At 50.9% G+C, this 24,602-nt stretch overlaps 1 protein-coding gene and 1 pseudogene across 1 annotated transcript in view; one reads left to right on the forward strand and one right to left on the reverse strand.

Annotated features, from left to right (window-relative positions):
• Positions 1-519: 519 nt before the first annotated feature.
• Positions 520-24,602, forward strand: part of QRICH2 (glutamine rich 2) — a 33,886-nt gene continuing 9,803 nt past the window's right edge. The window contains 11 exon segments of the mRNA XM_048226414.1: positions 520-1,004; positions 2,518-2,614; positions 2,981-3,091; positions 16,188-17,261; positions 18,582-18,846; positions 18,907-19,236; positions 19,417-19,506; positions 19,732-20,127; positions 22,078-23,022; positions 23,590-23,675; positions 24,272-24,369. Of these exon segments, the coding sequence (XP_048082371.1) occupies positions 520-1,004; positions 2,518-2,614; positions 2,981-3,091; positions 16,188-17,261; positions 18,582-18,846; positions 18,907-19,236; positions 19,417-19,506; positions 19,732-20,127; positions 22,078-23,022; positions 23,590-23,675; positions 24,272-24,369 (3,977 nt within the window).
• On the reverse strand, positions 13,108-14,226 carry LOC113244599 (cytosolic 5'-nucleotidase 3A-like; annotated as a pseudogene).

Raw genomic sequence — 24,602 nt, forward strand, 5'->3', positions numbered from 1 at the left:
GTTTACTGATGGTAACAATTTGTGGTGCCTTGGGGTATGGCCAGGTTTCCCAAGACCCCGCCAGGATGGGCTCCCCTTGCGAGTTGTAGGGGTAGCTTCGCGTGTGGGCGGTCCCGCAAAGCGCCGTGCCCCTCTGGACCGCGCCAGTTCTTTCGCAGAACCCTCGGGGCGCGCGGGGGCTCGCACAACCGGGCAGCGAACGGGGCCGTCCCTCCCGTTCCAAACGTCCACTGGCCTCCACCCGGCGCGAGGGGAGGGCGGCCCAGGGCTGTAGCTCGGAGACCGGACGACTGGACAGCGGAGGGTAGGCAGGTGTCCGGACCCCGCCGGGGAAGCGGGCGCGGGTCCCCAGAGGCAGAGAGTGGGAAGCCCGGCGGCCGGGCGCCTCCACTCCGTCCTCCAGGCGGGCTGCAGACAGTGACTGGTGCCCCGGAGAGCGCCCAGAGGCGCGGCGGGCAGTGAGAGGGACATGGGCGCCCGGCCGGCCGAGGGCGCGGACCGCCGCTGAGAGGGCGCACGATGCCGCCCGCGACGGCGGCCACCACCACGGTCTCCCTCCGGGAGCTGGCCGACCTGGCCATCGGCACCCCGGAGGTGGGCGCCGTCAACTTCACGGCTCTGCACACGCTCGTCGTGGCCATGCTCCGGAGCCTCAACCTGCAGGAGGTGCGCATCAACTTCCAGTCGCCGTCGCCGGAGCCCAGCCTCACCCTGGAGCCCCCGCAAGCCGTGCTCAGCGCCCCGCAGCTGGCCGTGTCCAAAGAGAAGCCGCGCGCCAGCTTGACCAAGCCGCCGACGGCCGCAGTGGCGCTGGAGAGCCAGGTGAAGGGCCTGGGCGGCCAGGTCCAGGACCTCAGCCGGCAGCTCAAGACCGTCACGAGCCAGGTGCAGGGCATCGTGAGCCACGTGCAGCATCTTACGGCTCCCATCAGCGAGCTGGACGCCCGGCACTGGCTGGAGGAGGAGCCGGCCACGCTGACGCCGGCCCGGGCACGAGCAAGCTCGTTGAAAATCGCGAAGGGCGAGCGGGCCACCGTCTCCCAGGTCTCCCAGGTGAGCGCGGGGCGGGGGGCGGGAGGGGGCGGAGCCCACAGGCCGCTCCTGCGGCCGGAAGGGAGGCGGTGGGAGCGGGGAGGCGCCGGCGTGGTGGGCGCGCCGGGACTGCTAACGGCCCCGTCTCCATCTTGCAGGCCATGGAGCTGCTGCGCGAGGTAGTGGAGGACGTGAAAACCCTCAAAGAAGCCCAGGAAAAGGCGCAGGAGCTCCCCGAGTCGAGCCTTGCGGTGAGGACGGCGGGGACCCCACCTCGCGGAACGCGGAGTCGCCCCTTCTCATGAAGTGCCTGTCCTCGCGACTCCACTGCCCCTTCTCTCCCCGCCCCAGGGATCCTGAACCGGCCCAGGGGGGAGCTGACGACTTCTCAGAATATTCTTTGAGCGAATTTCCTTTAAACAAGAATAAAGAAGGGAGGTGGTGGGTCTTGAAAGACAAAGTGGAGCCCGGGAGGAGGGGCTGGGATGGAGAGAGCTCTGTGGTCACCCCAGCAGGTGCGCAGGCAGCCATTTGAATCTTCGTTTTCTTGGAGAAAGGTGTAGAACCCCCTCAGATGAACAGTAGGGCCCCAAAACACTAGACAGTGGTCCTATCTCAGGCCCTCCGGGAGCCACCCAGGGGCTCAGCTCTGGAAGGAGGACGAGGGGCAGTCAGGAAGAAAAGCCCAGGGAGAGGCTGAGGGAGGCCGCGGGGGGCTTCTGACCCCATTCTGCCCCTCATCCCAGGCCTTGGGCCCCAAGCGGGACTCACTTTTGCCCGGGAAGCTTTTCTTTTCTAAGTGTGTTTTGGGGTTTTAGATTTTTTTTTTGGACTAAAGGCTTGTTTTACCTTTAGATTCCTACTTTTCGGAGGTTTGCAGAAGTCATATGGAACAACTTAAGTTGTAGCAATTTGTTTTGTTTTGTTTTAAGATGATAGTTAGTTGGGAGAGAGAGAGTGCGTGTGAACAAGGGCCCCGCTCACGCAGGGAAAATGGCAGGAAGAGGGAGAAGCAGGCTCCCCTCAGAGCGAGGAGCCGGATGTGGGACTCGATCCCAGGACTCTGGGATCATGACCTGAGCGGAAGGCCGGGTAAGCCACCCAGGCGCCCCTTGTTTGGGTTCTTTTGGGATGCTTTTCTCTTTAAACCACACACCCATTCAGACCCTTGAAGGACCTGATCATTTTTGTCCTTGAGAGGCGAAGCCAGCCTCATTCTGCAGCGCTGGAATGTTTCGTTCGTGGGTAGGATGAATTGAATCCCAAGACCAAAGGTTCCCACCCCTGTGTTAGCATTTGCTCTTGGCACATTGTCCCCCAATACCACCCCACACCTCACTTTCCTGCCTCTTGTTGGCTGGAAAGAAAACGATTTAGCTGATTTAGCAGCCCCCCTCTACTCCCTGCTCCTGTAAGATCCACACACCTTTCTTCTTCTCCCCTGTGAGTGCGTGTGTGTGTGTGTGTGTAGGGGCCATAGGAGAGTCTGTTTTGATCCTCCATCTCTGAACTCTTCTTCCAGAAAGCCCTCCAACGGATTGATGTACTAGAGAAGATAGTCAGAGATCGGGATGAATTCCTGGTAATGTGGGCAAGTTCTGTGACGAAGGGCCCTCAAGGGGGCAGTAGGGGCGGATGTCCAGACTCCCGGCCCAGATGTCTTTGTCCCTCCGAGGTAGGGTGATACCCTCTGCCCCTCTGGGCACTGCCCCTGGATTGAGGGGAAATCCTTCCCATCCCTGCCCGGTGTCCCACCAGGGGCCCACATGGGACAGGAAAGTGGCTGCCCAAGACTCACAGGTCATTTGAAGGACGGTGACTTCTCCTCGGGACTAGGGCAATGGATTCTGTTAGTGCAGTTCTGTTCCTAAAGCTTTCTGGGATTAAATGGGGTGTGTGTGTGTGTGTCTGTTTGTCTGTCTGCCTCCATGTTGTCTATTACCATCAGAATCTAGTGAGCCGGAAGATGAGTTTGATGCCTGTTGGAGAAGAAGTCACCATGGTCACCTGGGAGGAGCTGGAGCAAGCGATTACTGATGGCTGGAGGGCCTCACAAGGGGTGAACAAACTGGGGACCTGGGCACTGGTTTCGGGTGGGGCTCCCCGGACCTCTCCCTCCTTGCTACTGCACAGTAGTCCATTACGTGGATGTTCGTAATTCCAGGTTTCCTATTATGGGTGTTCTGAGTGTTTTTTCCAGTCTTACAACAAACCACGCTCCAATGTGACATTCACATTTGCAAACGTATCCGTAGGGTGCATTCCTGGAAAGGGAATGCGGGTTTGTGATTTGGCTCCCTTTTGCCAAACTGTCTTCCACAGATACGGTTCCAATTTAGACCCTCCCCAACAACGTGGGAGAGAACTTGTTTCTCGAGTCCCCACCAGCACTGTCTGTCTGAACCCAGTTTTTTCCAGTTGGAAGGAAAATGGTACCTGAGTGTAGTTTTTTTTTTTTTTTTTAAAGATTTTATTTATTTATTCGACAGAGATAGAGACAGCCAGCGAGAGAGGGAACACAAGCAGGGGGAGTGGGAGAGAAAGAAGCAGGCTCATAGCGGAAGAGCCTGATGTGGGGCTCGATCCCATAACACCGGGATCGCGCCCTGAGCCGAAGGCAGACGCTTAACCGCTGTGCCACCCAGGCGCCCCAACTGAGTGTAGTTTTGATGAGCTTTTGTAGCTTTTCAAAGCTCCTTTACAGTCTGGTCTGAAATGCCTGAGTCCCTTTATGCTTAGTGGACAAAGATGACCAACCTTAGAAATAAAATGTCTTGGGGCACCTGGGTGGCGCAGTCATTAAGCATCTGCCTTCGGCTCAGGGCGTGATCCCTGTGTTCTGGGATCCAGCCCCACATCAGGCTCCTCCGCTAGGAGCTTGCTTCTTCCTCTCCCACTCCCCCTGCTGGTGTTCCCTCTCTGTCTCTGTCTGTCAAAATAAATAAATAATATCTTTTAAAAAAAAATAAAATGTCTTAAGGGGGCCCTGCACAGGATAACTAAATCATTTTTATTTATTACTTTTTAAGATTTTATTTATGTATTTGAGAGTGAGAGGGAGGGGGAGAGAGAGAGTACGAGCATGAGCAGGGGAGGGGGCAGGGAGAAGCAGACTCCCCGCTGAGCAAGGAGCTTGATGCAGGGCTCAATCCCAGGACCCCAGGATCGTGACCTGAACCAAAGGCAGATGCTTCACCAACGAAGCCACGCAGGTGCCCTCCAAATCGTTTTTAGATCCCCACCCTTTCTCCATCTGAATAAAATGGGTATTATCAAATGGCCGTCAGGGACGAGGATCAGCTGCCCTTTTGGTCTGGATAATCACCTTCTGGCTTTGTGCCTCCGGGTTACTCCAAAAGTTTCACCCCCCAGTACCCACAGCAACAGTGGGAAGAGTGGACCTTTTGGCGCCACCAAGTGGCTCGTCGCACAGCCTCCCAGGTTTGCAGGAAAGGAGGGACTTAAATGTATTTTGACTCAAACCCGTTGGTTCAAAGATGCATATTTCCCCTCACATTTTATTGTTTTTAAAAGTTGTTTTCCCTCACGTTTTAGTGTGAAATCAGGTTGTGTCTTTGAGTGGACAGTGTTTTGTAATTAATTGCAGCATATTCCTTGTCTTGCGGGTTCAGAAATTGATGGCGCATTTTAAATGACACCACCTTAGGCTTGCTGAAAGAAGGAGAGCTGGCACGAGGCACTCTTCGGGGGGAAAGTCCTACGAGGTTGACCATCTTGAAGGTGCGAGAGTTGACAAGTCGTCTTAACATGGAGCGAGCACCTGGCATCGCTGCCCCCCAGGTCCCTGGCTTGTTGGTGCAGGGTGTGAGGACAGAGCAGCAGAGGGCTGTGTTCTGGGTTTTCCCAGCTGGAAGCGGGCTGTGCAGTTAGCGTTTGTTGTTTAGAAATCCAGCTGCGTCCGAAGCACCGTTCCTGTTAGGAGGTCAGCTCGGGCGCTCATGACTTCGGTTCCCATGATCCTCAGAAACGACGTGGGTCTCCTCTAACGCCAGTAACGGAAACAGCCAACTTTTCTAAAACCCCATTGTGCCCCTCCCCCACCCCTGTAGCCGTTATGTCCGTGTTCCTAGGATTGCAAACGTGTGTTCTGTAAAACCATGACTTTGCTTTTAGTCACCGCGGTAAGCTGAACTATGTCGGTTTACACAGAGAAGGGGACTCGCGGAGATGAAATAGTAAGGATCGTGAGATGGGGGCTGGTTCTGGATCATCTGGGTGGGCCTGGTGGTGTGATCACAAAGGTACCCGTAAGAGGGAGGAAGAAGATGCCACCGCAGAAGAGGGGAAGGCGATGCGGCCACAGAAGCAGAGACTGGAGCGACGCAGGCACAAGCCAAGGAACACCGGCCTCCCTAAGAAGCCAGAGGAAACGCGGGAGCTGGTGTGCCCAGAGCCTGTGCCTTCGCCAGCCCCGCCCGTGACCTTGACTTCGGCCCAGTGCAACTAGCTCTGGAATTCTGACCCTCTGAGCTGTTACAATGGCAAATTCATGTTGTAAGCCACTAAGCTGTGGGTACATAGCCATTGGGAACATAGTCATACAGTCCCCTTCCTCCTCTTGGAGCACCTCGTGAGTGATGGGCTGGTCTGCCAGGTTTAGCCCCACTCTCCTGCCATTTCCTGTTACTCTTGGTTCTGAGCGTTGGGCAGTAACCTGGACAGCAAGTCCACAGCAGTCGCTTCTGGGGTGCCTTTTCAGACCTGCCTTCGGCATCCTGCACGGTGTCCGTTTCCTTCCTTCCTTTTTTTGGTGGTGGGGGTTTGCAGTGGTTGATTTTCCAGTCCGGTAGGCCTTTCCGCGTGATAGTCAGAACCCTAACATGGTTGCCAAGATTCCCACCTCTGCCGTGCTCACGTAGGATCCCCTCGGCTGTGGGCGGAACCCGCAGACGGGGTGGGGCATCTCTCCCATAATTAGGTTGCTAATAGATTGACTTTGAGCTCATCAAAGGAGGGATCGGGTGGTCCCGACCTAATCAGGCGAGCCCTCCTGGAGGAAGTGAAACCAGAGGACGGCCCCTATGGAGGGGGCCGTATGGCGGGGATTGCAAGTGGTCTCTAGGAGCTAAGAGCTCCAGCCTTGAGGAGCTGAGTTCTGGCAACAGCCCTGAGCCTCAGATAAGGCCACAGCTTGGCCTGGACTACAGGCTGAGGCCCCGACAGTGAACCCAGATAAACCATGACCAGACTCGGACCCACGGAAACTGAGATGATAAACTCGTGCTGTTTCGATGTCTACATTTGTGCTAACTTGTTCTGCAGCAGCAGAAAATGAATGTAGGACACTGCACTAGCGTGTTTGTTCAGTGGTTTGGGGCAGCTCCGCACTTCAGAGGGAAGTGCTGTGCCCCCCACCCGGGAAGACTCTGACTGGGTGAGGTCCGAAGAGGTTGCACATCTTTCCTGCTTCCTGGGATCTTGTAAGTTCTTTGTGAGTAGTAGGAAATTGCTTTGCTGACATTTCGAGGTCTTCCGGTGTCCAGGGAGTACGTGCTTACCCTGGGGGCGCTGCCAGCCTCACCCTGGCCAGCATGCCCTACCAACAGCTGTGTGTTTGCATCTTTACAGAGGCTGGTCAACAGGTGTAGAGCAAGTTGCCGATGACATTTCAGATTAGCAGCACTGGGGGCACCTGGCTGGCTCAGTCAGTAGAGCATACAGCTCTTAGACCTTGGGGTTGTGAGTTGGGAGTCCCATGTTGACGGTAGAGATTACTTAAAAAAAAAAAAAAATCAAGGAGAAAAAAAAGATTATAATCATTGGAACCTGGATCCGGACTAAAAAATGATTGTGATGGGGGTCACAACACAGCAGAATTAGATATGCCGGAAAGGGGGCAGTGGGGAAACTGCCAGCTGTGGCTCATGGAGAGACATTCTCCCCCCACATTGAAAAATTGACTTTAAAAAAAAGATACTTCGTTTTTAGAGTTTTAGGTTCACAGCAAAACTGAGTAGAAGGTATAGGAGTGCCTCTCTGGTTCAGTGGGTGGAGCAGTGACTATTGATCACCGCGACGTGACTTCAAGCCCCACATTGGGCATGGAGCTTGCTTAAATAAATAAAAAATAAATTTAGGGGCGCCTGGGTGGCACAGCGGTTAAGCGTCTGCCTTCGGCTCAGGGCGTGATCCCGGCGTTATGGGATCGAGCCCCACATCGGGCTCCTCTGCTATGAGCCTGCTTCTTCCTCTCTCACTCCCCCTGCTTGTGTTCCCTCCTCGCTGGCTGTCTCTATCTCTGTCGTATAAATAAATAAAATCTTTAAAAAAAAAAAAATAAATAAATAAATAAATTTAAAGGGGCGCCTGGGTGCCTTAGTGGGTTAAGCATCTGCCTTCAGCTCAAGTCAGGATGTGAGGGTCCTGTGATCCAGCCCCACATTGGAGCTCCCTGCTCAGTGGGGAGTCTGCTTCTCCCTCTGCCCCTCCCCCTGCTTGTGCTCTCTTTCATTCTCTCTCTCTCAAATAAGAAAATCTTTTAAAAAAAATAAAGAAATTTAAAGAAGTTGAGTAGCAGGTATAGAGGTTTCCCACATACCTTCTTCCCATATGCACATGTGTAACCTTCGCCACTAACAACATCCCCCACCGAGAGCAGTACCTTTGTTACAGCTGGTGAACCTACATGGACACGTAATGTCACTCCAAGTCCAGAGTTTTAACCAAGTGCACTCTTGGTGTTGTACAATTTATGGGTTTGGACAGATGAGTAACGGCACGGATGCACCACCATCCTACCATACGCGGTAGTTTTGCGGCCCTAAAATCCTCTGTGCTCAGCCTCTTCATTCTCCCTCCCCGCCGGCAGCCACCGATCCCTTCCCTGTCTCCATTGTTTTGCCTTTTCCAGAATGTCCTATACTTGGAATCCTACGGTATGATGGCTTTTTTCACTTAGCACCGTGTATTTAAGTTTCCTCGACGTTCTTTCATGCTTCGATATAGCTCATTTCTTTTTAGCGCTGTATAAGATTCCATGGTTTGGGATGGACCACAATTTGTTCATCCATTCACCTACTTGCGGGGCTTCTTGGTTGCCTCTAAGTTTTGGCAGTTATGAATAAGGTTGCTGTCGGCATCTGTGTGCAGGTTTTTGTATGGACATAGGTTTCCACCTCCTTTGGCTAAATACCAAGGACTGGGATTGCTGGTGTATGGGGTGTGTCTAGTTTTGTAAGAAACTGCCAACTGTCTTCCACAGTGGCTGTACCATTTTGCATTCCCACCAACGATGAATGAGAGTTCCTGTTGCTTCAGATCCCTGTTACCATTTGCTGTTGTCAGTGTTCCAGATTTTGACCATACTAATAGGTGTGGCGTGGTATCATGTTTTAATTAGCATTTCCTTGATGACATTCCTGATGTTGGTAATTTGTGTCTCTTCTCTCTTACTCCTCATCAGCCTGTCTAGAGGTTTATCAATTATATTGATTTGCTCAAATAACTTGTTTTTCATTTCATTGAATTTCTTTGTTGTTTTCTGTCCATTGCTGTCTGCTCTGCTCTTCATCATTTCCTTTCTTCTGCTTGCTTTGGGTTTAATTTGCTCTTCTTTTGCTAGTTTCTTGAAGTGCAAGCTGAGACTCTTTTCTATTTCAGTATTGGCACTTAGTGCTATAAATATGTCCCTAAGTATTGCTCTAGCAGCAACCCTCAAGTTCTGGTATATAGTTCAAAATACTTTCTATATCCCATTGATTTCTTCTTTCATCCATGATCTATTTAGCAGGCTGTTATTTTGTTTCTAAATATTTGGGGATTTTCCAGGGATCTTTCTGTCACTAATTTCTAATTTAATTCCACTGTGATCAAAGAATATAATTTGTACAACTGGAGTCCTTTAAAATTGATGGATGTATATTTTATGGCCCAGAATATGGTCTATCTTGGTAAGTGTTTTGTGTGCCCTTGAGAACAGTGTGTCTTCTGCTCTTGGGGAAAGTATCCTATCATTCGGGTCAAGTAGGTTAGAGTGTTGTTCAAGTTTACTGCATCGTTAGGGTGAAACTGTTTTAACTGTTAACTGTTTTAATTTCCCCGCCCCTCCCAAAAGGTGTTGAAGTCCTAAATCCCAGTACCTGTAAATGCAACCTTATTTGGAAATGGGTCTTTGCAGATGATCAAGTTAAGATGAGGTCATTAGGGTGGGCCCTAATCCAATATAAGTGAGTCTTTATAAAAAGGGGATATTTGGACAGAAAGACGGACACGTACAGAGAGAAGACGATTGTCGGTAGATGGTTGGGAGAAGACAGCCATCAGGAAATGCCTGAGGCCACCAGAGGCCAGAGAGAGCATGGAGTAGATTCTCCCTCACAGCTTTAGAGGGAACCAACCCTGCCAACACCTGGATCCCAAACTTCTGGCCTCGAGAGCAGGGAGACAATACATTTCTGTTGCTTTAAGTCACCCGTTCTGTTTGTTATAGCAGCGCCAGAAAATGAATACAGTGTCCTTGCCGATTTTCTGCCTACTTGTCAATTAGCAAGAGAAAGGTATTGAAATCTCCGACTATAACTGAGGATTTGTTCATAATTCCTTGTAGGTCTGTCAGGCTTTGCTTCACATATTTTGAAGCTCTGTTACTAGGTGCAGAGACATTTAGGATTGTTATGACCTCTTGATGAATTGATCTCCTTATGTTAAGAAATGACTTTTTTTTTTTTTTTAAGATTTTATTTATCTGTGAGAGGGGGAGAGAGAGAGAGCACAAGCAGGGGAAGCTGTAGGCAGAGGGAGAAGCAGACTCCCTGCTGAGCAAGGAGCCTGATGTGGGGTCAATCCCAGGACCCTGGGATCATGACCTGATGCTTAACTGACTGAGTCACCCAGGTGTCCCAAGAAATGAACTTTTTATCCCTAGTAATATTCTTAGCTCTGAAATCTACGTTGTCTAATATTAATATAGTGATTCCAGCTTTTTTTTCTTTTGCAAGTGTGAGCGTGGTGTACCTTGTCCCATTCTTTTTTCTTTTACCTATTTGTGTCTCGCTATGTAAATTTTTTTTCTTGTAAGTGGCATGTAGTTGGTCTTGCTTTTTTACCCCATCTGACAATTTCTGATGTTTTAAAAAAAGATTTTTTTAATTTATTTGAGAGAGTGTGAGCACAAGTGGGGGGTGGGGGTTGTGCAGAGGAAGAGGGAGAGGGAGAAGCAGACTCCCCACTGAGCAGGGAGCCCAACATGGGGCTCAATCCCAGGACCCTGAGATCATGACCTGAGCTAAAGTCAGATGCTAAACCAGCTGAGCCACCCAGGCGCCCGTGACAATCTCTGCTTTTTAATCAGGCTGTTTTGATCATTTACGTTTAATGTGATTATTGATATAATTAGGGTTGAGTTTGTCATCCTGCTATTAGTTTTCTGTTTGTTCCATCTGCTTTTTGTTCCTTTTTCCTTCTTTTTCTACTTCTTTTGTATTATTTGAGTGTTTTTGTTTTTTAATCTCCTTTGTTGGCTTATTAGCTGTACATCTTTGTTATTTGAGTGGTTGCTTTAGGGTTTATAGATTTATACTTCTTTAACTTAACCACAATCCATCTTCAAGTGATATTATACCACTTCGCAAATAGTATAAGGACTTTAAAATATTTGCAGGGGCTTTTATTTCTGGAATCAGCAAAGTTTTTGTGATGGAATCAAGTAAATATTTTAGGTTTTGAGGGTCATACAGTCTTTGTCACAATTGCTCAACACCGTTGTTATTGTGTGAAAGCAACCATGAACAATACATAAATGAATGAGCTTGCCTGTGTCCCAAAAAAATGTCATTTACAAAAACATGATGATGGGCTGGATTGGCCCATGGGCCGTTGTTTACCAATGCCTGCTTTATGCTGTTGCTGTCATGCATTTTACTTTTACGTTTGTTATAAACCCTACAATACATTGTGCTTGTTTTGTTCAGTCAATTATCTTTCAAAGGGATTTGAGTCAAGAAAAACATTTCCAGTGCTTGTTACCCCTTTGTGTAGATCCAGGTTTCCATCTGGTATCATTTTCTGCCTGCCTGAAGGATTTCGCTTAACATTACCTGTAGTGTGAGTCTTGCTGTTGATGAATTTCGGCTTGTATTTATGTGTTTGAAAACATCTTTATTTTTCCTGTGCTTTTGTGTTTCATTTTGTTTTCTAGTGGCCTAACATATGGTCTGTTGTGGAAAATGTTCTGTGTGTACGCAAGAGTGTTTATTCAGATCTTGATGGGTGGAGTGTTCTACAGATGTCTGCTGGTCTAGTTGGTCTGTGGTTCAAGTCTTTTATTTTGTTGTTGATCTTCTGCCTCTTTGTTCTATCCCTGTCAAAAGTGGGGTATTAAAGTCTGCAACTATTATTGTTGAACTGTTTCTCCCTTTAATTCTGTCAGGTTTTCTTTACGTTTGTTAGGGCACTGTTGTTCGGTTCATATATGTTTTTAAAACTATTATATCTTCCTAATGAATTGACTCTTTTGTCGGTATAAAATGTCTTTCTGTGTCTCTGTTAACAATGTTGCCTGATATTTGGGGCGCCTGGGTGGCTCAGTCGTTAAGCGTCTGCCTTTGGCTCAGGGCATGATCCCGGCGTTCTGGAATGGAGGCCCGCATCGGGCTTCTCCACTGGGAGCCTGCTTCTTCCTCTTCCACTCCCCCTGCTTGTGTTCCCTCTCTCGCTGGCTGTCTCTCTCTGTCAAATAAATCAATAAAATCTTTAAAAAAAAAACACAAAAAAACAATGTTGCCTGATATTAGTACAGCCACTCCACTTCTCTCTTGTTCTTTTTTTTTTTTTTGAGTAATCGCTATATTCAACGTGGGGGTCAGACTCAAAACCCTGAGATCAGGGGCGCCTGGGTGGCACAGCGGTTAAGCATCTGCCTTCGGCTCAGGGCGTGATCCTGGCGTTATGGGATCGAGCCCCACATCAGGCTCCTCCGCTATGAGCCTGCTTCTTCCTCTCCCACTCCCCCTGCTTGTGTTCCCTCTCTCTCTGGCTGTCTCTATCTCTGTCGAATAAATAAAATCTTAAAAAAAAAACAAAACCCTGAGATCAAGAGTCACTCGCTCCACCAAATGAGCCAGCCAGGCACCACCCCCAGCTCTCTTTTAATTACTATTTGCATAGTTTATTTTTTCTATCCTTTCACTTTCTACCTGTTTCTTTCATTGACGCTGACGTATGTCTCTTGTAGATGGCATATAGTTGGATCATGTGTGGGTTTTGTTTTTTGGTTTTGCTTTTCATTTCATGTTTATTATCAGTGCTTCACTATAGAACATTTTGTGATGATTAGTGACATGTGGATACCAAGAGTTTTTTCAAACACCAAGTGCCATAATTTTATGGTAAATATTAATGTTCCAAAAACAAAATAATCACACATAACACAATATCAGGGGATGATTATGCCATCAGCATAATCCACCCAAATTATAAAAAGAGCAAAACTTGAAATCACGCATATCATTTCACCATTTCATAAAACTTCTTTTTAACTTCTACAAACTTTGCCAGTATAAAAAAGGCCCTGAGAAACTTTGTGGTGGGGCGCCTGGGTGGCTCAGTCAGTCAAGCATCTGCCTTCGGCTCAGGTCATGATCTCAGGGTCTTGGGATTGAGTCCCACACTGGGCTGCTTGCTCAGCAGGGAGCCTGTTTCTCCTTCTCCCTTTGCTGCTCCCCCCCATCCCCGGCTTGTGCTCTCTTTCACTCACTCAGTCTCTCAAATAAATAAATAAAATCTTAAAAAAAAACAAAACAACTTTGTGATAACATAAACTACAAAATTCATTTTTGGAAAAGTTAGAGGAGTCACTTTTCACATTTTGGCTTTAAGGTTTTTTGGTTTTTTGGCTTTTTAATCTGTCAAAAAATATGGTGAGGAGTGTATTGAGAGAGGTGAAGAAAGAGGAGCTTCCAGTTGATGGGTTCATTGTGCCTGAAGGTATTCAGTAATGCAAAGGAAAACTTCAAGGGCAAGAATATATTATAAATAAAAGTTTTTGGGCAAGATGAATGGATAGGCAGTTCGTGCATCAGTTGTACCCACAGGAAAGAGGCCTTAAAGAATGCTTGTTTACAGAGTCTTCTGTAAGACAGTGTTAGCTACCTCCAATGATTCATCTTTTACTAAAACAATATCCTAAGGGCCCATGTACTTTCCTACAAGCTCCTCTACTCTATTATTTTGCTATCCAGTTTCCAGAATGTGTTCAACATTGGCTAGTCCGTCTGCCATTCTTAAGCCTTCTTGGGAGTCTCCCCGCAGAATTTGTTACTGTCTTATAGTTGATTGAGGTGGTCTTTGTTGCTCAAAGCCCCACCAGGTTTGTTAAATTCATGGAATAGTTCTCCTTTAAGTCCTTCGAACACCCCATGTTCATCAGAATCCATGAAGTTGGTCACAACTCTGACGTTTGGATCATCAACACCAGCCCGAGGGACCCATACCAGCTGAAAATTTGAACACAGGGAGACTGCGTTGTTGAGCTTATCAGACATTCTCGTATCCTTCCTTGAACATACATCAGATTCTGCCACAATTTCTTTCAGTTTAGCTTTTGGCAGAGCTTGTTCAACAAGCAAACCCTGTGATTGAGGGTACTGTTTAACCATAAAAGGCTGCTTCTCTTCTGTTTTAGGAACAGGATCAATTTTAGGAGCATAATCTTTTCCCTTTAGCTGCAGTAACGCTTTTTGACCTCCATTTGTAACCAGCTTATAGTTGTCAGTGGTATTATGGCATGTTGGGTATCCTTCCCCTTTGAGGGAAAATCTACTTAGTGTCATGTTGACTCTGTTATTATCTGAAGGGTGCCAGGTCCTTCTTTGATAAGACCACAGATAACTTCCTCTCTTAGCGGGTTCTTGACGTGAACTGAACTCTGGATTCCTGACCTCATGTGCAAACATACGGCAGGTTCTTGGTTTGGTCACTTATTGGTTATTCAGTTGCCTTAAAGGCGCTCCCAGTTCTTCTGTTCTTGCTCGTCCTAGAACAACAGCACAGCGGCAGAGACCGTCAGCACCGTCCAGAGAGGCGGGGCTTGGGTACAGGCATCTCCGCCATCTTGGGCTTCTGCCTCCTGTGTCTCTTCGAGGTGACTATGTCCTGGGCCAGCACCACTCCTGCCACCAGGACACACACCCCGGTGCTTGCTACCGTGTCCTCCCTGGCCATGGCTGCCTAGTCCATGGAGAGGGGCTCATGTGCCTCCAGGCTCGAAAAGAAAAGGCTGCACACAGTGAGCGTGGGGCCCCCGGATCATGTTTTTTAAATCCAGTCTTTCAGTCTCCGTCTTCTGATTGGAGTATTTAATTACTGATAAAGTAGGTTCACATCTTCCATTTGCTCTTAGCTTTCTGTTATGTCTTAGGTCTTTTCTGTACCTCCCTTGCTCAATTCTGTCTCTTTTGCGTGAAATAAGTGTATTCTAGTGTACCATTTTAATTCCCTTGTTTCTTTTACTGTATATTTTGTTTGGTTGATTTTTTAAAAAGAGATTTTTATTTGAGAGAGAGAGGTGGAGGGGGGGGGAGAGGCACAAACAGGGGAAGGGGAGGGAGAAACAGACTCTCCACTGAGCAGGGAGCCTGATGCGGGGGTCTGTCCCATGATCCCAGGATCATGACCTGAGCCAAAGGCAGATGCTGCACTGACTGGGCCACCCAGGCGCCCGTGGTTGATTTTTTTAGTGGGTCCATAGCAGTGTTCAGTGTAGAGCCGACTATTCTCCCCCTCTGAGGCAACACCTTTCTGAGTACTCTCCCCTGAATTGAGTTTTTTCCAGACTGGCTGATAGAAACAGGCACTGTTCCCAACCCTGTGAGAGTCTGGGCACTGTTCCCTCCAGCCTTGCAGATGGCTCTTTTCCCAACCTTGGGTAGTTTCCTCACATATACACGCTGATCATTTCTGTGCTGAACACCCAAGGAGGACCCTCTACGGGTCTCCTGAAGCCTCTCTATGTGTAGCTCCTTTTTTTTTTTTTTTTTTAAGATTTATTTATTTATTTATTTGAGAGAGAGAACATGAGCCAGGGAAGGAGCAGAGGGAGAGGGAGAGAGACTTCTCAAGCAGACTCCCCGTCCCTGCTGAGCATGGAGCCTGACACGGAACTCGATGCCAGGACCCTGAAATCATGACCTGAGCCAAAATCGAGAGTCAGACGCTCAACCGACTGAGCCACCCAGGCGTCCCTGTGCATCTCCTTTCTTTCTGATACTCTGTCCCATGAGCTCTTGCTGCCTCAGTCTCCCTGAGTGTTCAGGTCTGTCCCCTCAACTCAGGGAGTCCCTCTCCTGGAACTGTAGCCTAGAAACTCTGTTGAAATGGCAGTAAGCTGAGGCAACAGTAGGGCGCCCATAGTTTGTCTCCCCATCTTGCAGGGATGGCTAGCCTTCACTAACTGATACCCAGCGTCTAGAAAACCACTATTTCATAGTTTTGGGGCTTTTGTTTTGTTTTCATTTTTGAGTCTGGTTGTTACAAACGGGAAGGTGAATCCAATTCCTGTTATTCTGCTTGGGCTAGAAATGGAAACAGTCCATAATTTTTTAACGGATTCTTAGTGTTCTATTTTGTGGGTGTGCCCCTACATATATCAGCCCCCTAGTGATAACCTGTTTTCATGAGCAGTGCTGCAGACTCTACGTATGTCCTAGAAGCCCTTCGTAAGAGTCCGTAGAGAAAAATCTTATCTGTGGAATTTCTGGGCCCAGGAGTTTGTGCATTTACATTTTGGATATATGGCTTACTTGCCCTGCGGTGATACTTTCACCATTGCCAATAGGCCAATGATGGGACAAACTTTATATTTTAAACTTAATAAATTAATCATGTCCTTTATTTGTAGGCCCAGCGATAGTTGGAGTAGATGGCTTGTATTGTGTAGTGTTCCCGCTGTCTTTTACGAGGGGAATTAACATATTACGATGCCATTGGCTAACGTGCAGATTTTCAAAGCCTTGGAGACCTATCCTTTAAGAATGTCAGAGTCTTTGTGTCCAGCCTAGTTTTGGGGACCAGAGGGTGTTTTTCTCCAAAAGCCCTAAGTTATCCTAGTCAGATGTCCCAGATTTTCTTCCCTTCGTGTCTTATAGTGAGAGAGTCCTTTCTACTTGTAGTTACTGACTTCTTTCTCCCGCTTCCACCAGGGCTCAGAGACGACAACAGGACTCCCTAAACGCAAAGGGCGCACATCCTTTACATCAGATGATACGCTTCAAGGCGGAGTCCCCATCAGGCGCCCAAGTGCTGACCCGGCTCTGGATTCTCCCGGTGGTCATGGCTCAGATCAGACCTTATCAGGAATCAGTGGCATAGGAAACCCCTCTGAAGGGGTTACCAGGGAGCGAAGCAGAGGGGCCTCTGCTACTGCCTTTCCTGGTAGAGAACAGCACCCAAGAGCCCGTGATGAAGCTGGCCTGGCAAAGTCCCATCACCCGTCTATGTCCCGATTCAGAGTAGAGTCAGATCGTCGCAGGACGAGAGAGCTACCACCGCACAGCTTAGCCCATCTAAGAAAAGATGAACGAGAGGCACACCCTGGTGCAGGTCAACAGGACTTACCCTCAGCCACTGTGGCCAGAGATCAGCATCATCAGGTGTACCCAGATCAGCATGGAGGGGTGGATGCAAGCCAGGGTCAAATCTATCCCAGGCCAGATCAGCATGGATTAGGACCACTTGGCACGGATCCGCTTGCATTGCGTCCTCCTAGCACTTACCCACATGGTGTGGTACCCCTCAGCACGGGTCAGCTTGCTATGATGCCGCCTGGAATGGATGTGCAGGGCTTGGTGCTACCTGGCATGGATCAGTATGGTATGGTGCCACCATTGGTACCTGGCACAGATCAGCGAGGACTGCAACTACCTAGTACAGTTCAGCCTGGTATGGTTCCACTTAGCACAAATCGGTATGGCACAGTGCTTCCCGGCATAGACCAACAGCCGGGTGTGGATCAGCATGGATTGCTACCCTTCGGTATAGACCAGCATGGATTTTTCATATCTGGCATGGATCAACAAGGATTGGTACTGCCTGGCATGGATCAACATGGATTGGTACTGCCTGGCATGAATCAGCATGGATTGGTTCCACATCTTACAGATCAACATGGTTTGGTATTGCCTGGTTTGATGCAAGTTGCTGCAGATCAGCAAGGTTTTGTGCAGCCCAGCTTGGAAACATCTGGGTTCATTCAACCTGGTACAGAGCAGCATGATGTACTCCAGCCTGGGGCAGATCATCGTGATTTGGTACTAACTGGTACAGATCAGACTGCTTTGGCCCAAACTGGGGCAGGTCAGCGTGATCTGGTCCAGCCTGGTGCAGGTCAGCGTGGTGCAGGTCAGCCTGGTTTGGTCCAGCCTAGTACAGGTCAGCCTGGTTTGGTCCAGCCTGGTGCAGGTCAGCCTGGTTTGGTCCAGCCTAGTGCAGGTCAGCCTGGTGCAGGTCAGCCTGGTTTGGTCCAGCCTAGTGCAGGTCAGCCTGGTGCAGGTCAACCTGGTTTGGTCCAGTCTGGTGCAGGTCAACGTGGTGCAGGTCAACCTGGTTTGGTCCAGTCTGGTGCAGGTCAACGTGGTGCAGGTCAGCCTGGTTTGGTCCAGCCTGATGCAGGTCAGCCTGGTTTGGTCCAGCCTGGTGCAGGTCAGCCTGGTTTGGTCCAGCCTGGTGCAGGTCAGCCTGGTTTGGTCCAGCCTGGTGCAGGTCAGCCTGGTGTCAGCCTGGTCCAGCCTGGTGCAGGTCAGCCTGGTGCAGGTCAGCCTGGTTTGGTCCAGCCTGGTGCAGGTCAGCCTGGTTTGGTCCAGCCTGGTGCAGGTCAGCCTGGTTTGGTCCAGCCTGGTGCAGGTCAGCCTGGTTTGGTCCAGCCTGGTGCAGGTCAGCGTGATTTGGTCCGGCCTGGTGCAGGTCCGCCTGATGCAGGTCGGCCTGGTTTGGTCCAGCCTGTTGTAGATCCAAGTGGTGCTTATCTACCTGCTTGGGTACAAGCTGATGCATCTCCCAGTGGCTGGGGACAGCCTGTCGCATATCCTTTTGGTCTGGTACAACCTAATGTATATCCATCTGGTTTGGGACAATCTGGAATGGGTCAGCAAGATTCAGCCCAACTTAAAATGGATCAGTATGCTTTGGTGCAGCCTGAAATGGATCGACATGGTTTGGTCCAAGTTGGAACGGATCAGCGTAGTTTGGTTCAACCTGGTGCAGGTCAGCCTGCTATAGCGCAGCCTGGTGCGGGTCATCGTGGTTTAGTCCAACCTGGAATAGATCAGCGTGGTTTGGTGCAGCCTGGTACAGGTCAGCCTGGTTTAGTCCAACCTGGAATAGATCAGCGTGGTTTGGTGCAGCCTGGTACAGGTCAGCCTGGTTTAGTCCAACCTGGAATAGATCAGCGTGGTTTGGTGCAGCCTGGTACAGGTCAGCCTGGTTTAGTCCAACCTGGAATAGATCAGCGTGGTTTGGTGCAACCTGGTGCAGGTCAGCCTGGTTTAGTACAGCCTGGAATGGATCAGCGTGGTTTGGTGCGACCTGGTACAGGTCAGCCTGGTTTAGTACAGCCTGGAATGGATCAGCGTGATTTGGTGCAACCTGGTGCAGGTCAGCCTGGTTTAGTACAGCCTGGAATGGATCAGCGTGGTTTGGTGCGACCTGGTGCAGGTCAGCCTGGTTTAGTACAGCCTGGAATGGATCAGCGTGGTTTGGTGCGACCTGGTGCAGGTCAGCCTGGTTTAGTACAGCCTGGAATGGATCAGCATGGTTTAGTACAGCCTGGAATGGATCAGCGTGATTTGGTGCAACCTGGTGCAGGTCGGCCTGGCTTGGCACAGCCTGGAATGGATCAGCGTGATTTGGTGCAACCTGGTGCAGGTCAGCCTAGTTTGGTGCAGCCTGGAATGGATCAGCATGGTTTAGTACAGCCTGGAATGGATCAGCGTGATTTGGTGCAACCTGGTGCAGGTCGGCCTGGCTTGGCACAGCCTGGAATGGATCAGCGTGATTTGGTGCAACCTGGTGCAGGTCAGCCTAGTTTGGTGCAGCCTGGAATGGATCAGCGTGGTTTGGTGCAACCTGGGGTGGGTCAGCCTGGTTTAGTCCAACCTGGAATAGATCAGCGTGGTTTGGTGCAGCCTGGTGCAGGTCAGCCTGGTTTAGTACAGCCTGGAATAGATCAGCGTGGTTTGGTGCAACCTGGTGCAGGTCAGCCTGGTTTAGTACAGCCTGGAATGGATCAGCGTGGTTTGGTGCGACCTGGTGCAGGTCAGCCTGGTTTAGTACAGCCTGGAATGGATCAGCGTGGTTTGGTGAGACCTGGTACAGGTCAGCCTGGTTTAGTACAGCCTGGAATGGATCAGCGTGGTTTGGTGCGACCTGGTGCAGGTCAGCCTGGTTTAGTACAGCCTGGAATGGATCAGCATGGTTTAGTACAGCCTGGAATGGATCAGCGTGATTTGGTGCAACCTGGTGCAGGTCAGCCTGGCTTGGCACAGCCTAGAATGGATCAGCATTTTTTGGTGCAACCTGGTGCAGGTCAGCCTAGTTTGGTGCAGCCTGGAATGGATCAGCGTGGTTTGGTGCAACCTGGGGCGGGTCAGCCTGGTTTGGTGCAACCTGGTGCAGGTCAGCCTGGCTTTGTCCAGCCTGGAATGGATCAGCGTGGTTTGGTCCAGCCTGGTGCACGTCAGCCTGGCGCAGGTCAGCCTGGCTTGGCACAGCCTGGAATGGATCAGCGTGGTTTGGTACAACCTGGTGCAGGTCAGCCTGGCTTGGTCCAACCCGGAATGGATCAGCGTGGTTTGGTCCAGCCTGGTGCAGGTCAGGCTGGCTTGGTCCAACCCGGAATGGTTCAGCGTGGTTTGGTCCAGCCTGGTGCAGGTCAGGCTGGCTTGGTCCAACCCGGAATGGATCAGCGTGGTTTGGTCCAGCCTGGTGCAGGTCAGCCTGGCTTGGTCCAACCTGGAATGGATCAGCGTGGTTTGGTGCAGCCTGGTACAGGTCAGCCTGGCTTGGTCCAACCTGGAATGGATCGGCGTGGTTTGGTCCAGCCTGGTGCAGGTCAGGCTGGCTTGGTCCAACCCGGAATGGATCAGCGTGGTTTGGTCCAGCCTGGTGCAGGTCAGCCTGGCTTGGTCCAACCTGGAATGGATCAGCCTGGTTTGGTGCAATCTGGTACAGGTCAGCCTGGCTTGGTCCAGTCTGGAATGGATCAACGTGGTTTGGCACAGCCTGGAATGGATCAGCGTGGTTTGGTGCAATCTGGTGCAGGTCAGCCTGGCTTGGCGCAGCCTGGAATGGATCAGCATGGTTTGGTCCAGCCTGGTGCAGGTCAGGCTGGCTTGGTCCAACCCAGAATGGATCAGCGTGGTTTGGTGCAACCTGGTGCAGGTCAGGCTGGCTTGGTCCAACCTGGAATGGATCGGCGTGGTTTGGTCCAGCCTGGTGCAGGTCAGGCTGGCTTGGTCCAACCCGGAATGGATCAGCGTGGTTTGGTCCAGCCTGGTGCAGGTCAGCCTGGCTTGGTCCAACCTGGAATGGATCAGCCTGGTTTGGTGCAATCTGGTACAGGTCAGCCTGGCTTGGTCCAGTCTGGAATGGATCAACGTGGTTTGGCACAGCCTGGAATGGATCAGCGTGGTTTGGTGCAATCTGGTGCAGGTCAGCCTGGCTTGGCGCAGCCTGGAATGGATCAGCATGGTTTGGTCCAGCCTGGTGCAGGTCAGGCTGGCTTGGTCCAACCCAGAATGGATCAGCGTGGTTTGGTGCAACCTGGTGCAGGTCAGGCTGGCTTGGTCCGACCCAGAATGGATCAGCGTGGTTTGGTCCAGCCTGGTGCAGGTCAGGCTGGCTTGGTCCAACCCGGAATGGATCAGCGTGGTTTGGTCCAGCCTGGTGCAGGTCAGCCTGGCTTGGTCCAGCCCGAAATGGATCAGCGTGGTTTCTTGCAACCTGGTTCAAGTCAACCTGGCTTCGTCCAACCAAGAATGGATCAGCGTGGTTTGTTGCAACCTGGTACAGGTCAGCCTGGCTTCGTCCAACCAAGAATGGATCAGCGTGGTTTGTTGCAACCTGGTACAGGTCAGCCTGGTTTGGCACAACCTGGAATGGATCAGCGTGGTTTGGTGCAGCCTGGTACAGGTCAGCCTGGTTTGGCACAACCTGGAATGGATCAGCGTGGTTTGGTACAACCTGGTTCAGGTCAACCTGGCTTCGCCCAACCCGGAATGGATCAGCGTGGTTTGTTGCAACCTGGTACAGGTCAGCCTGGCTTGGCGCAGCCTGGAATGGATCAGCGTGGTTTGGTGCAACCTGGTGCAGGTCAGCCTGGTTTGGTGCAACCTGGTGCAGGCCAGCCTGGTTTGGTACCTTCTGGTACAGGTCAGCCTGGTTTGCTGCAGCCTGGAATAGAACAGCATGGTTTGGCCCAACATGGTGCAGCTCAGCCTGATTCAGTGCAACCTGGAATGGATCAGCGTGGCTTGGTCCCACCTGGGGCAGGTCAGCCTAGGTTTGTACCATCTGGTACAGGTCAGCCTGATTTGGTGCAGCCTGGAATGGATCAACGTGGTTTGGCCCAACGTGGTGCAGCTCAGTCTCGTTTGGTCCCACCTGGTGCAGGTCAGCCTGGTTTGGTGCCATCTGATACAGGTCAGCCTGGGATGGATCAACGTGGTTTGGGCCAACGTGGTGCAGCACAGCCTGGTTTGGTGCAACCTGGTGCAGGTCAGCGTGGTTTGGCCCAACCTAGAATGGATCAGCATGGGTTGGTACAACCTGGTGCAGGTCAGCCTGGCTTAGGTCAGCCTGCTTTGGTCCAGCTTAGTGCAGGTCAGGGTAGTTTGGTCCCACCCGGTGCAGATCAGCTTGGTTTGGGGCAACGTGGAGTGGATCAGCGTGGTTTGGTACAGGCTGGCATAGATCCACGTGGCTTTTTTCAACCTGGTGCCTATCCACCTGGTTTGGTACAGCCTGGTGCCTATCCACCTGGTTTGGTACAGCCTGGTGCGTATCCACGTGGTTTGATCCAACCTGGTGCCTATCCAGAAGGTTTGGTCCAATCTAGTGCCTATCCACATGGTTTGGTTCCACCTGGTGCTTATGCTCGGGGTTTTGTCCAGCCTGGTACATATCCACACAGTCTCATGCAGCCTAGTACTGATCAGCGTGGTTTGGTTCAACCTGGGATAGATCAGCATGGCTTGAGGCAACCTGGTACAGAACAACGAGGCTTGATACCAGCAGGCACAGAGCTTCGTGGCTTTCCAACATTCCACCCAGAGTTTCCAAGATTTTTATCGCGTCCGGATCAGCATGGTGTAATACCTCCTGGCGGATATCAACATGGTCAGGTGTCCCCACTCCTAATCAATCAAGGTTTGGCAGCACCAGGTATTGGCCAAGAGGGTTTATCAGAAGCTTACCAGCAAGGTTTGTTACGTCATGGCACAGACCAGCGTGGCCTAACACCATTAAGCACCCGTGTGGGGTCCGCACAGCAAGATCAACAGCATTTGGTACCACCTGGCCCCGATCAGCATGGCCAGGTACAAGCAGGTACAGACCAGCATGACCGTGCATCCTCGATCCCAGAATCCCGTGACCTATTGTATCCTGGCCCTCATGGCCCGGGCGTCCTGGGGGTAGATCCGTATGTCCAGACAGGTTTGGATCCAAAACAAATATATGCCTCAGGCCAACCTGGAATTTCTGTCCGGACTGCTCCAAGCCAAGCAGCCACCTTTGCCAGGAGCACAGACTCTCTTAACTATCTCTACCGAGTCTCATCAGAAAAGAGTGATTTCCAGAGCGAAAGACACGATTCCCTGGATAAACTGGCCCCAAGCTTCCCCGTGGCAGTGGAGACATTTCGTCTGATGGGAGAGCTCTGTGGCCTCTATGCAGAGCTCAAGGAGAGCATGAAAGAGCTGGATGAGGTGCAGGCTGGCCAGAGTGACTTGGAGAAGATCCAGCACCTGCTCGGGCTCATGGGTGGGTTCCACTGGTGCGGAGGAGGGATTCAGCATCCCCAGGCCTCCTCTGGCGGCTGGGCTTCTTCTGGAGTCGCCGCAAATAGCGTGTCCCTTCTTAGCCATTGTGGGCTCTACTCTAGCCTTTGGGGTCCAAGAGATGGAATTAAACCAGTCAGAGCGAAGGCGCCTCAGGAGAGGAGTGAGGCGGTTCCGGTGCCCTGGCAGACTCTCTGGGCAGCAGCTGAGGACGGTGGGCAGGGAGGGAGGACGCCGAAGATTTCAACTTCGCCTTGGTCCATGCACAGCTGTGGGCCCAGAGAATAATTAAGATTTGAGAGATGGGTGGGAAGTGTGGGTCAGTAGTCCCAAGGCCCTTTAGGGTAGTAAGCATGAGGTGGATTTTTTAGAGGGTAAGGACACCCCTCTTTTCTTTCTTCCCATCCCCCTCTCCCCAGTCACCAGGAAAAGCAGAAGTGAGATGTCCTGCTGCTCGTTGGGGTAGCTTCACTGTGGGGGCTGGGAACGGGGATTGGGAGCCTGCTGGAGATCGAACCCTTCTGACTAATAAGGCCTCCATTTTTCACAGTCAAAAAGAGTGTACCCCCTGACCTGGAGGAGCAGCTGAAGACCTTAAAGTCCTTGACCAAAGAAGTTCGGCAGGAAAAAGCAAAAGTAAGTAAGGGCGGGTCCGCCCGCTTTGCCTTTGAGTGCCGATAGTCCCACTTTCCATTTGCATTTTGATGGATCACGCCGGCCTTGCGCTGACGTTATCATCTCATTGGATCTGTACACACCTGTCAGGTGGGCAGTGTGCCTCAGGCAGCATCATGTTCATTTCCCGGATCTAAAACCTGGTGCTCAAAGCTGTTAAGATCGGGCTGGACCAACAGGGAGGCCGGTGCTCCTTTTGTTACGTGGGGCTCATTTCCAACAGAGCCCACTGGCACCGCAGCAGCCTTGGGAGCCAAGTTTGTGGGACTCTCTGGAGCCAGTGGCCATGGCTCCAGAGGCTACTAGACCTTCAGCTGTTCTCTTAATGCCCGCTGTCCACACCCACGGGACGGACGGACGGACAGATGGATGGATGGATGGACGGACGGACGGATGGATGGATGGATGTCCGGAAGGGACACATTGACACATGGTTCTCGTTAGAGGCTTGGATTAGGACTCGGACTCGGGAAAGAGGCTTGCTCGGGCTGCGGACACATATGCAGAAGGCAAAGAACTCAAGCCTAGCTGACCCTCCTCTTCCGTTGGGTTCATAGCTGGACAGGATGCAGAGGATCCTGGAAGGCAACGGGGAGCAAGGACTAGGAGAAGACATGAAGAATGGCCAGCTGGGCTTGCAGCTGGGAATCCTCAGGTGAAATGCCTCTGCCAAGAACAGCTTGTGTCTGGGCATCTCCTATCCCCAGCCCGGGAGGTGATGGCAGCCTTCAGTTCACTCCCAGTCTGAACTGGGCCCTGTCTTTGACCCAAGTTGTGTCTGCCTTTCAGGAGTAGTTCAAGTGGCTGGTGGGAGTTTCTCAGTTTCTTCGAACAGCTTAGCACCAGGGCTTGGAAGGAAAACAGCTGCCAGTCTCTGTCCCCAGTTGG

The sequence above is a fragment of the Ursus arctos genome, unplaced genomic scaffold, assembly GCF_023065955.2.
Source record: "Ursus arctos isolate Adak ecotype North America unplaced genomic scaffold, UrsArc2.0 scaffold_24, whole genome shotgun sequence".
NCBI classification, from domain to species: Eukaryota; Metazoa; Chordata; class Mammalia; order Carnivora; family Ursidae; genus Ursus; species Ursus arctos.